Source organism: Miniopterus schreibersii, assembly GCF_964146895.1.
Source record: "Miniopterus schreibersii genome assembly, chromosome: 1".
NCBI lineage: Eukaryota > Metazoa > Chordata > Mammalia > Chiroptera > Miniopteridae > Miniopterus > Miniopterus schreibersii.
This window is the reverse complement of record NC_138101.1, coordinates 143356052-143369146: the sequence shown is the minus strand read 5'-3', so window position 1 is coordinate 143369146 and position 13095 is coordinate 143356052. Positions and strand designations below refer to the sequence as shown.

General features: G+C 40.8%; 1 protein-coding gene across 3 annotated transcripts in view; it reads left to right on the top strand.

Moving 5' to 3' along the window:
• Nucleotides 1-13095, top strand: part of INO80 (INO80 complex ATPase subunit) — a 117029-nt gene that overhangs the window by 99146 nt on the left and 4788 nt on the right. For 2 of the 3 annotated variants that reach the window (XM_081117408.1, XM_081117409.1), the window contains exons 29-33: nt 2301-2373; nt 9149-9307; nt 9902-10004; nt 11251-11339; nt 12829-12984. In XM_081117408.1, the coding sequence (XP_080973534.1) occupies nt 2301-2373; nt 9149-9307; nt 9902-10004; nt 11251-11339; nt 12829-12984 (580 nt within the window). The remainder of the gene's footprint in view (nt 1-2300; nt 2374-9148; nt 9308-9901; nt 10005-11250; nt 11340-12828; nt 12985-13095) is intronic. The other variant, XM_081117410.1, reaches the window with a different exon arrangement.

The window sequence follows — 13095 nt, the reverse complement described above, 5'->3', positions numbered from 1 at the left end:
ATCAGCTCTCACACAAGTATCGGAGAGAAAAAGCCTCTGACCCCTGACCTCACCTCTGTATCCACCAAAGAAGGAGAGAGATACATATGGGGAAGAGCAGTCTTCTCAGGGCCAGAGTGGGAAGACTTAGTCTATAGAGATTAGTACAGCCTAGAAAGCTCAATTTTTATTTGAAGACTTACTGTGGTTAAGTATTCTATGGGCTGTGAGGTATCAAGCTTCCATTTACATTATCCCATATCTATGGGAAAATGTGTTTATAAACTGGCAGGTGCCTTTTAACTTTTTGGTTTGCCCTGTATGACTTAACCATAAAAGATGAAATCTTATAAATTATATAAATAAAATTATGAAATGTTAAACCTCATGATAAAGTTCAAGGATAAACTAATAGAACTTGCTAATAGTACAGAGCTTTTGGAACCATGCCCTACAAGATGCCTCCAGACATGCTCTGTTATCCATGCGTGCCTCTAGGAAAGTTGTGTTTAATTGAAAGCAGATAATGGACAGATTTCTACTAGACCTCTCCAGCTTAGTGATTAACCAGGATGCTTATTTCAAAATAGCTCCTTCTCTGATATTCATGTTTGCTCTTGCTATGTCATCACTTAGTCACTTCCACTGTATTCAGAGCATCTCTATTTTATATCCAAGAAGTAGACCTTTAGCTGTCAAGTGACTTTGTCAAGGAAGAATAGCATCTAGAGATGAAAGCATCCTGATGTCAGTGTGTTTACATATTTTTTTTACTTGAATCCACAGAATAAAATTCATTTTACATTGGGATTTAGTACCAGTATACCATCTCTGAAATTACACAAAACAGCACTTTTCCTTATGACCTGTGACGATGTATTATAATATTTTCTAATCTGTTCTATTTCTTTTCTTTAAATTATTTCTTAATGCAGTCCAGACCCATCAGACTGATTTCATGACCAATGATAGGTATGACCTGCAATTTGAATAACACCAACCTAAATGAATTTCCAGTTGTATTTCTTATTATAGTCATGAAGAAAAGTGACTAGCAGCTTGATTTAGAGGGCAATAAAGTTTGCTCATCAGTGTAATTCAATCCTTTAGAAATGTTCTAGAAAATAACATTGGGTGGCAGGAATATGAAAATGCAAGATAATCTTAAATGTTTATGTTATCTGCAAAAACTGGGTTCAAATTGAGCCCCTAATTGTATGTGTGTACATAGATAAATCTTATAGTCAAAGCCTGCTTTTTGTGATCCGGCATGACCTTTTCCTGGAAGATACTCAATAAGTAGTTGTTGCCTGAATGAATGACAGTGGCACCTACTATTTTATTTGTAATTCTAGGCTTCTTTAAAAGGACATATAATGTAAAGGGAAACAGAAAACTATGTCTGATCGCTTCTGTATAAGGACTGTGTTGGCATTCATCAAAGTACTTTAATTTCAGTCTGTCTTCATGGATTGATCCTAAGTTCAACTTATTACGTATATAGAAGCCATGACCTGGGTCTTAGTCCTGAGACCTTGGGTCATTTTTCTGGGACTGACCTCCTTCATTTGAAAATAAATGCTTTAGAAATATAATTAGTGTTCAAATTACTGGAAGTTATTATTCCTGGGGGAAACACCGGGAAATACTGATTTATTTGTCTCCTCTGTATGAACTGTGAGTGGTTTGACTTGTTGAAAATATGACTGTTACACCCTAGCTGGTTTGGCCCAGTGGTTAGAGAATCGGCCTGTGGACTGAAGGGGGTCCCAGGTTCGATTCCAGTCAAGGGCACGTACCTTGGCTGCAGGTTCGGCCCTGGTCAGGGCACATGCAGGAGGCAGCCAATCGATGTGTCTCTTTCACATCGATGTTTCTCTCTCTCTCTCTCTCTTTCTTTCTTTCTATCTCCCTCCCTCCCTCCCTCCCCTTCCACTCTTTCTGAAAACCAATGGAAAAATATCCTTGGGTGAGGATAAAAAATATATATATGACTTTTATATAGAGAGAAAAGCCTTTACTTCCATGTTAACATACTTTTCTGTTGTATTTGCTACATGTTAAGATTATGTTGCTTATCAGTCAGTATTAGTGAGCAGCAAAAGTATATCTGCAAATTGGACGATGATAGCAATAGTTCCATCTTAGCAACAGAGCATCTTTGTGCAATGTATCAGAGAAATGTTAGATGAGGCCTGGGTAACCACCAAATCTCTTGCTAGCCCTAGATATTCTTCTGTATTCAGAGATTCCTCTCTTATGCCACATGCCATTTTTATTCTTCAGTTTTTCCTCTTAATATATCCCTCCCTCTTCTGCAGGAATGACATCTTCGTGTTCCTGCTAAGCACACGAGCTGGAGGACTGGGTATCAACCTCACTGCTGCAGATACAGTAAGTCATGAGAGCACAATACATTGATATGCAGGTTTTCTACTATACATATGTTGTTCAGTTGGTATTACTCTTTCATTTGTGTCACAAACTTTTTATTTCTTTGCCTTCAGTTATGTTGATGACAGTAGTCATGCTTTGCCTGGAACTGGAACATTTTAGCTTCCTTTGGACTTTTCTGTCCATTCTGTTGGAATAAATTTCTTACACTTTCATTCAACAAATATTTGATGAATGCCTACTATGTATCTGATACTGTTCTAAACACTTGGAATGTGCCAGTGAATAAACAGACTGAAATCAGTCAATTCAACCAGGAGCTACAACTGAACAAACCAGGAAGGATTGTTTTATTACTTCTCTGCATTATCTCATCATCAGAAGAACTCATATTTTTGTATCCCAAACTTCAAAAGGTGGTTAGAGAGCATGAGATTGGTAATTTAAAAGATAAAATAAAAACATTTCATCAATCTCCTTGGAGGAATACTTCAGCATCTGAAAGGGAGAAGGAAAGAACATTCCTTTTGAATCTCAGAATTATTCCCAGGATTCAAATATATTTAACAATTTCACTAATCTTGAGACATAAAAATGCATAAGTGGGAAATTGTTTTGTAGAAGCCATGCCTCTAAAAATTTAATTTTATGTGGCTGTTGTAGTGCCTCTCTGAGAAATACAGAGCATTAAAATTCCCACAAATGTGAGGAGGATACAACTTTGGAGGGTCCTAGAAAAATGAAGCACAGAGGTGGAGAGGCTTGAATAGACACACAGCAGCAGCAGAGCCGCACCTGGATTCCGTATTCCCAGTCTTCACTCCTAGGCTGTGTCCACCCTCCCTCCTTATTCACTCCTGTGCCATAGAACTGCCTACTTTCTAGAATGAAAAACAGATTCTGTAGTATTGCTAAGTAGAATATCAACCATAGGACTCAGCCATACCTTCCTTGACATCTAAACCTCTTCAGCCAGTTAACCAGGTTGGGACAGGGCTCCCGGGCCTGAGGACCACTGGGGCATAGCTGGCTAGGTAGATTCTGTCTCTTACATGCACATCATCAGCCTCAGTCATCCTAAGGGAAGGCTGTCATTGGTGGTAAGTGCTGTTCTTGCAGGCTTTCTGATGTGGTGGCTCACTTGGTGCCATATCAGATAAAACTTGGCTTTCTCTTTGCCCTTTGCTTCTCTGTAAGCATTTCATACCGTCTCAACTTAGTCATACTCTCAATGTGAGTACAAGATTCATCCCTTTCTCCTAGCTGATCTTTTGGACTCCAGTCTCAGCCCCCAGGCCCATACCTACTCTGTTTGTTTATATCCTTCTTTACTAACCATGCCCCTTCCTTGCTTAAAACTCTTCAGGGAGTCTCCTTCATCTGCAAGATAAAGTATCAGCTCCTTTACATGGTTCACATGCCCTTCATTTTGTGGCTTAATCTCCCTTTCCAGCCTAATTGCCAGACTACTTCCCCTTCTAAAATTTATGTTACAGAAATAATGATTAACTTGTAGTTTTCCTGAACACACTATCCTGTATTATACTATTGCATAAACTGTTCTCTCAGCATAGATATTCTTCCACCTGGTAAACTTCAAAACCTCATTTTTGATCAGGGGTTGTGTTATATGGGCTAGTAACGCTTCTCTGGTAAGATGACATTTGAGCCAAGATCTGAAGAAAGTGAGGAAACAAGCCAAGCATACATCTGGCAGAAAGAAGAGCGTTCCAGGCAGAGGAGATAAATGCAAAGCCCCGAGGTGAGAACATACTTGGCATAATCAGGCAACAGGAAGCAGCCCTGTGTAGGTGGAACAGAATGAATGACGCGAAGAGTGGTGTGAGATGAGTGTTGCAGAAGCAGATCATGTAGGGCTTACTAGGCCATGGTAAGGATTTTGAGATGGGTGGCTACTGGAAGAATTAGAACAGAGATCAAACATGGTTTGGCTTGGGTTTTAAATATGACCCTCTGTCTCGGGGGTGGGGTAGGAGTGGGGAGAACTATAGGGAGAAAGGTAGAAGCACGAAGTTCAGTTAGAAGTTAGACACGTGATGGTGTTCTTCGACAATGATTGAAGCAGTGAAGGTGGTCAGAGATATTTGGAATCTGCATGTATTTTGAAGGCACAATCAATGGAATTTGCTGCTAGATTGGATGTGGGATGTGTAGGAGGTGTGAAGGAGAACTCCAAGGTGTTTGACCTGAAAAGCTGGAATGATGAAGATACCAATTAAAGATTAAGAGGAATATTTGGGAGACAGGTTTGATTGGGGGACTCAAAGTTTGGTTTGGGGTCTGTTAAGTTCAAGATTTTTAGCACACACTAAGTGGCAGTGTCATCCAGGCCAACAGCATTTGGAGTTCGGAAGAAAGATTGGGGCTGAAGATGTGTTTTGGAATCGTCAGGTCAGAGATGATCATTTAAGGCCATGAGGCTGGATAAGTTCATTTGATCAAAATGTATTTTCCTTTGCAGCCTGCCTATTTCAGGTTTAGTCTATGGTTTCTTAAGGAATCGTTCCCCTAGTTGTCCAATTGTGAATGGTCAAAAAAATAAGCAGATTTGAGCAGGAGAGATCTGCATCATGCTTCCAGTGTTCACATAATTTGTCCTGTGGGGGTAAGAGCTCCTGCCAGCCACAAAGAACCAAAATAGGCCCCTAACCCGTAGCTAAAGGAGTAGAAATAGGAATTCCCTTTTCATCCTGGGGGCTAAAGAGAGGCTCTGAATATTCTGAGTTCTCAATTTCAAAGTAATTTACATTAATTTTGAAGGGAGGGCTTGGGGATTCACTTGCAAATTAAAACCTTCTGGAATACTCCTCAGAAAAATGAGACCAGTTTGAAATGAATTCCTAGGTTATGCTTTGTGTGAAGTCAGGTTGTACTCTCTGGGTGTAATATTAGAGAAACAATAGGCTTAACTGCTTGCCTGGCATTTTTCTTTTGTCCTGAGATTTATTTAGCTTTGAAAGATCCCCAGGACCATTTATGGACAAGGAAGAGGTTAGTCAGCCTAAAATGGGAGGAAAAACTCAATCTCTTATGATTGAGAATGCATATATACACATGTATTTATAAACATTGGGACTCCAGCCCACTCTGTTAGTAAAAACATGACTTTAGCATGTGACTAATGGCAGCTGCCCTTTACTGTGTGTTGTTCTTTGTGTATTCTTCCTGAAGTAGGGATCTCTTTGCATTTGACTCTTTAGTGAGGGGCTGTTATAATCTGCACTGTTTGTTTTGTTTCTGTGTTAGACCTGTTTTAAATGCTTACACTTAGAGAGAGAATGAGAGGCTTTTGTCCCCTGGTAGCAATGTGAGAAGTCCTTTATCCTGTGAGACAACATGGGACAGCCTTCAGCCCTCCCAAGGAACTGAACTTCCACCCTTTGTCTTGGGGATGAATTCCCCCTCCAAGTGTTGGTCCATCTTTTTCTGGTTCCTCTTGAAATTTTCCTGTTTTCCATTTCAGTTCCTCATCTCCTGAAACTACTTCTCATTGACCTATATAGGTAGCTGCCTTCACCTCATCTCAACTCTCACCTTCCCCTGTAATTCCTGCCCAGCGTGTTGTTTACAACTTCATGAAAGGTACTGACTATTAATATATTTCCCCTTAGTCATTGCTGGGCCACGCTGTGTGGATTGACCTGCTTTAATCTTTCCGAATTAAGCTAGTTCTGATCCTTTCGTTGTTATTTGTTTTTCTCTAGACCGTCTCACTGAGTTCCATAAACCTGATTACCCAATGCAGGTGTCTTCTCTGTCCCACTGTGATGGGCATTGTCTCCTCGATTCCCCACCCCTACCCCCACCCAGAGTTCCTGTCATGGTTGATTCAGTGTTCATTTTATTGTCAAATTAGATAATAACGATACATCTAGCTTGGATTTTAGTTCTCATTCTTCTTTTAAGTTATTAACTTATGCATAATTTATATTCTTTTTCTGGACAAGTATTTTTCTAAATAGAATCTTATTTTAGTCTCTCTTCCTCCCAAATTCCTCACCTCTTTTAATCAATTTAAATGATAAATAGCCATTAAATTTGGGGTGGGGGTGGTGTGATGTAATATGCTTTAATCTTCTGTTTATGAGCTCAAAAGAACCCAAGGGGAATCAGGCTTGGTTGCCACTGAGACTTCCAGGAAAAAAATGCAAATGTTACGGAAGCACCTATGAAATGATTCATAATATAGAACTCCCCATGAATTCAGCTGAGCCATTGCCTCAGGCTTGGACAACTAAAATTACTGTATTTTAGGTGTGACATCATCTCTCATTTCCACATGTGTAGTCATTTTAGGTTTGGTAGGCTAGTAATGTTCCCCCCCCTAGTCCAGTTGGTGGTCTCCTTTTCATTAATTCTGTCTTCTCTTCCTCTGTTCTCCTGGAAAGTTTAAACAGATTTTCTAGCATCTTGCATAACTTGTTGAAGCTGAAAAATGCCCTGTGGTTAGGTTTGCTGTGCTCCTCTACAAGTAACAAGCATTGTGCACTTCGCAAATCCTAGCTCTGTGGACATTGGATTAATGATAAGCTTTCACAATGATTTATTTCTTTGGCAGGCAGTTTATAATTTTCTCCTCAAGAATTCTAACCTATACTAAAAATTGAGGGAATATACCTCATATATGAGCAAGACAAAGGGAGTACCAGTGTGGGTTCTTATTAGTAGAGGCAAGAGCATTGAAAATGCCAATGCGTTTTGTTCATCTTCACCCAAAGTCTGGATTCTACAGAGAATGGCAGAAGAATTGCCTCCATTTTAAAATAAGAAAACATAAATTACTTAGGAATAGCATTAAGCAATGGAAAAAGCATCATAGAGAAAAAGTTTCAAGAAAGACATCACTATTCAGTTTACATTTTTAGGCTCTGTCTGGTTTTGATCAATCTCCTTAGAAGTTCTAGTATCAGTCAACTAGAATCTATGGGATTCTAGTTTGCACTGATGAATCTTGTCTGTTCTGAAATAAGTCTAGACAGGAAGATATTTAAATAGTACACATGAAATAATTGGACACCCATAGAAGATAGTGATTCAGTGGAAAGTTGGACCAGGGTAGACAATGCAAGTTATTGTTAATAGTGCAGGTTTTGGGGGGAGACTTTTAGCACTGTTAGCTCAGGCTAATTTGTAAGATGAAGGAAATACATCGGGGTTTTGTGAAAATTTAATGAAATATGTATGCTCACTAGTGCCAGACACATTGTAAGTGCTCAACAGACTTTAGCCATTATTGTTTCTATAGAAATTCACGAGAAATAGGAAAAGGAGACATTGTCATAGGCAGGAGAAATCAAGGAGGCTTCCTGAACATGTGAAGCTCGAACAGAATCTTGAAGGACCGGTAGAGAAGAGATGAAGGATTCCAGGTCAGAAGAACAGCTTGAGCAAAAGTGGTACAAACAAATGCAATACAAGTGAGGAACACTGAAGAGACCTGTCTGACAAAAGTGAGGGGCATGTTTATGTTAGGAAAGAACAGAAATGAAGTTGGCTCAGTTTAGCAGGGCCTGATTATTAAGGAGAGCTTGAACTTGATGTGTTACAGCTGGCGAAGAGAGAGCAGTCTGCAGTGGTACCCAAAGCAGACTGAAGAAGAAATAGGCAGAAATCTAAGAAGCATTAGTGAGTTGGTCTGATAGCATTGGTGAACCAGACATAGGTGGCAAGCACCTAGTCCAGGATAGGGACGGTGAGATTGTAGAAAGGATAGGTTTGCTTCTGAAGAAGCACTGGTTGGATTTGGTGACTTGAATAAATATAGAGGATGCATGGGAGATGAGGGCCATTTTGAACTGGCTTTCTTTCAGGGGGTCGCTGTGTTGGACAGTAGCCTCAGGGCTGAGAACCCAGGAGCCTGTTGGTTTTAGGATCACTTGTGGGATGGGGAGGGGACAGTACATTTTGTTGTTGTTTGTATTTGTTGTTTAGCAAACTAGAAGTAGCTTCCAGGGAACCTTGAAATATTTCCCTATAAGTCAAGAGACAGGAAATGACCCTGTTGATGGGAGCCTGAGAATTCCAAGAAAGCCATGTCTATCTCTCTCTTTTTTTAATCCTCATCGGAGGATATTTTTTCCAGTGCTTTTCAGAGAGAGTGGAAGGGAGAGAGAGAGAAACATTGATGTGAGAGAGACACATGAATTGGTTGCCTACCGCACGCTTCCTAACCAGGGCCGTGGATTGAGCCTGCAACTGACATACGTGCCCTTAGCCGGAATCAAACCCAGGACCCTTCTGTCCAAGGGCTAATGCTCTAACCACTGCGCCAAACCAGCTAGGGCAACCATGGCTATCTCTTACCAAGGTAGGCCTACCGTTAGAGAAAAGACTTTCACATTCCCCACATCCCAGGCCCACACTTACTTGAGCTGTGTAATCTTGGATAAATTCTCTAATTCCTCTGTGTCTCCATTTCCTTATCTATAAAATGGGATGTAAGTGAGTGACTATACCTAAAGCAACTAGAACAATGATTGGCAAATAGTAAGCACTAACTTTTCACTATTAATATTATTGCACTTCCTCTTTTTAAATGAAAGTCCTGAAAAAAGCCCAGAGTATGTCTCTTACCCAGGGCAAGTGACGGACTGGCTTGGTTTTATAAATGGATACCTGCTCATCTTAATATCATAGAAAGAAAATCTGGCATCAGACTATTGCAAAGAGATGAGTGGCTGGGTTGCTCTCAGAATTCCTGGTTCTATGCTGAGAGTGCCTTAGTCTTTGCTGTATTTTTGTCCTGCCTGTGTAGGTGATTTTTTATGATAGCGACTGGAACCCCACTGTGGACCAGCAGGCCATGGACAGGGCCCACCGCTTGGGGCAGACAAAGCAGGTTACCGTGTATCGGCTCATCTGTAAAGGCACCATTGAAGAACGCATTCTACAGAGAGCCAAGGAGAAGAGCGAGGTAAGCACGAGGCAAAGGAAGTACTATACTGGTGAAGAAAATAGAAAGTCCAACCACATTGACTAGACTAAGACTCTCTTGCCTTTTGTTGATCTGAAGGAATTAAAAATCAGGTCCTACATAATAGTAATCTCCACTGCCCTGGCTGTTTCTCACTCCTTTTCCACCAGAATGGTGTTTATAGCCTAGATCTGGCTGCTATTCATGTGGAGATGACACTGATCATGGCCCTCGTGTTTGACATGCTTTCTTTCACGTTTAGGGAAAAAGGAATAATATTTGAGCTCTCACCCTTAGTACTCTCAATTTGATCAGCCTCTGAATTGTATGCCGAATTTGGTAATTTCCAAAGAAATTATTATGTTGGAATGTTTTGTTTTTTCATCTTGACATTTAGTATTATTGGATCTTCTAGCTATCAGTTAGTTGCCCCAAGCGAAGTTCTTATTGTTCTTTCTGTTGGAAATGGAATAAATAATCTGGAGGAGCCAGTTGGATGAATGAAAAAGAAATAGGGACTCCAGGGACTTCACTGGAGGTTTGCCATTATGGAATGGATGCCTGGATGTGACATTTTGATCTACTTTTGTATAGATTCAGCGGATGGTGATTTCTGGTGGGAATTTCAAACCAGATACCTTGAAACCCAAAGAGGTGGTTAGTCTTCTTCTAGATGATGAAGAATTGGAGAAGAAACGTATGTACTCTAAACCTCTTATTAATGTTCTCTCCTCCCTACAAAAGATGTTTCTCTGGCCTCATACATCTCTCTTTTTTTTTCTTTTTTTTAATCCTCCTGAGGATATTTTTTCCACTGCTTTTCAGAGAGTGTGGAAGGGCAGGAGAGAGAGAGAGAAACATCAATGTGAGAGGGACACATTGGTTGCCTTCTGCACTCAGTTCCAGTCAGGGCCAGGGATCAATCCTGCAACTGAGGTGCATGCCCTTGGCCACATTTGAACCTGGGACCCTTCAATCCTTGGGCCAACGCTCAAACCACTGAACCAAACTGGCCTCACACATCTGAAAATGGAAGAGGCCCTTGGCTATGTTCCCCAAGGGTAGGCAAAGCAGCCAAAGATTATATTTGGGGAGAAACACTTTTATGTTAATATTTTGTATTAAAACCAAAATAAAGACTTATGGAGTAGAAGGTAAAATTCACATATATTTTTTAAGTAATATGACTTCAAATAAATTTGCACCAGGAAGGCTATATCCCTAGACTTCTCAGCGGTAATAAATGTACTCTGTTCTGCCCAGAGAAATCTTTTTATGGAGAAGATAGAGAAACTCACTGCTGTAACATACAAACTACTCTCCCATTTATTTCTGGCTTTTGAGAACAATGGGTTTCAGACTCTTGTGATCCTCTGAGGACTTGCACAGCATCACATGATGAAGCTACTTATGTGCTCACATTTGCCACCATCTTCTAAAAACCTTTTGGGACTCAAAACCATACTTGATCTGTGCAATGCAGAGATACCAGAAGGTTGAAAAGAAAAAGAAAGGCCCATAGTAATTAAACTGAACAATGGTTTGAACCAAAAATTATTAAGAATCCAAGAACCGTGTTCCTTCTTCAAGTTAGAAAATCACAGGTTATCTGCCTCGGACAGATAGAAGTCATACTTTGGAATATAAATATCAAAGGATATGGTCACTTTATTATTTTATTTATTTATTTAGATTTTTTTTAATTGATTTTTAGAGAGAGAAGAAGGGAGAGGGAGAGAGAAAAACGTTGATGTGAGAGCTAAACATTAATTGGCTGCCTCCTGCATGCCCCCTACCAGGGCTCAAGCTGGCAACCCCTCAGTGCCCCAGCAACACCCAGCCAACTGAGCCACACCGGCCAGGGCAGGATCTGGTCAGTTTAATTTTAAAATGAGGATTATGATTGCCCCGGGTACTTCATCAGATCTTGATTTTCTTAATAGTAAGATTGCGGCAAGAAGAGAAACGGCAGCAGGAAGAAACCAACCGAGTCAAAGAGCGAAAGCGCAAGCGGGAAAAGTATGCAGAGAAGGTATCTCAAGCTTGAGGCGGCTTACAAGGACTGGGGGGAGGGTACTTACAGAAAAGGCTTCGGGGTACATGGCTTGCATCTTGGTTACTGCTTGGTTATCCAGCTTCAGCTGTGCGATACACCCATATCTCGGTGTATTGCCCTTCTCCTCTTCCCCAGCCCTGGTTTGGCCTCTGTTCTTGAACAAGTTAGCCACCTGAACTTCAGGCATCTTTACAGCTCTGGGCTCTTGAGTCTGACAATTGCATGTGTCTCATTTCCTTGGACTGTTTGGTTTATCTGGTTTGTCTGGCCATATGTTAAAAAAGTTGGTTGTTTTACCCACACTTGTATTGGACCTGGCGTCCCTCTCTTAGGCCATACGGCCTTGATGATAAGCAGCGTGGGAGCCTGTGTATATTATATGATCATCTTCGAGTAAGATATACTAGCTCTTTTCTGTCGTAAAGCCCACACCCTCGATTGTGCCTTCTGCTAAGCAGAACTGTTCCTAGCCTGAAGGATGCCCCTGTTACCCACTATAGTTACAAACCTGAGAAGTCCCCGGGAATGAAGGATCATGTTCCTCCTAGCCTGGGCTGAAATCTTTGCCCAGCTCCATCCTCAAATCTCTAACCCATTACTTAGTACTCTTTAGAATTAAAATAACTTTAACATTCAAAAACCATGTCAAAGGAGAAAAGATGGTTTTCTCATACAGGACATTGTAGGGTTTACTGGGTTTTCATCAGACGCCGTCTCTACTCTGAGCATAGGAGTGTCAGCTAAATACCCAGTGACAGTATAAACTACACAAAGGTATACCATATTAATCCTAATATAGGTGTAGAAACAAAGGCCGTTAGGTACAGTAGGTGGATGTGATTGCTAGAATTTTCCAAGCACTTTGTGTGATTGGTTCCAGGTCCCTAATCTGTGACAGTGCCCTACCGAACTGGATTAGAACTGCTGAGTGTAGCTCAGTCACTCTTCCCTTAAGCTTTTACATGTAAATTGAGGAAATAAAGACCAAAAAATGACAAAAACCCATTATTCCTTGGATATGATAAGAACCTTTATTCTCCTTATGTATATTTTAAATGAAGGCAGAGTAAAAACAGATGTGCAGAAAATACACTAAAGGCATTAGCCCTCCCTCTTGTGGGACTGCATCAGTGCAACCCCTGGTAAGTGCTGCAGCTTGGACACGCCAGGGCTGGCTGTACACTTGGCCCCATGAGGATTAGGTTTGGTGCAGGTTTGGTTCAGTGCGGCTGATCTACCTTTCAGCTCTGTGTTATTGTGGTAGAATAAACATAAACTCTTATTAAGCCATCCCTTTCTGCCTTCCTTAATAGTTTTTTTTCCTTAAAAATACACTAATTGCAAAAAATGAAACTTAGAAGTTTACAAAGTTAAATTTCTGTCATCGCTTTTGTCCCTGACTCCACTTTTCTTTTGGTGCCTATCCTTATGCTTTGTCCATATTTCTTGTTTTATGTGTTCCCAGAAGAAAAAGGAAGATGAATTGGATGGGAAAAGGAGAAAGGAGGGTATGAACTTGGTGATCCCATTTGTTCCCTCGGCTGATAACTCCAACCTCTCTGCAGATGGGGACGACTCCTTCATTAGCGTGGATTCGGCCATGCCCAGCCCTTTCAGTGAGGTGAGGTTCCTTTTAGATGCCTTCATCACAGCAGGGGGACTGTCCTGACCTTGTAGCCTTTGTTTCTCCTGGAGTCCCTCCTGCCTTTAGAAGGGGGTTGCACATGAAATT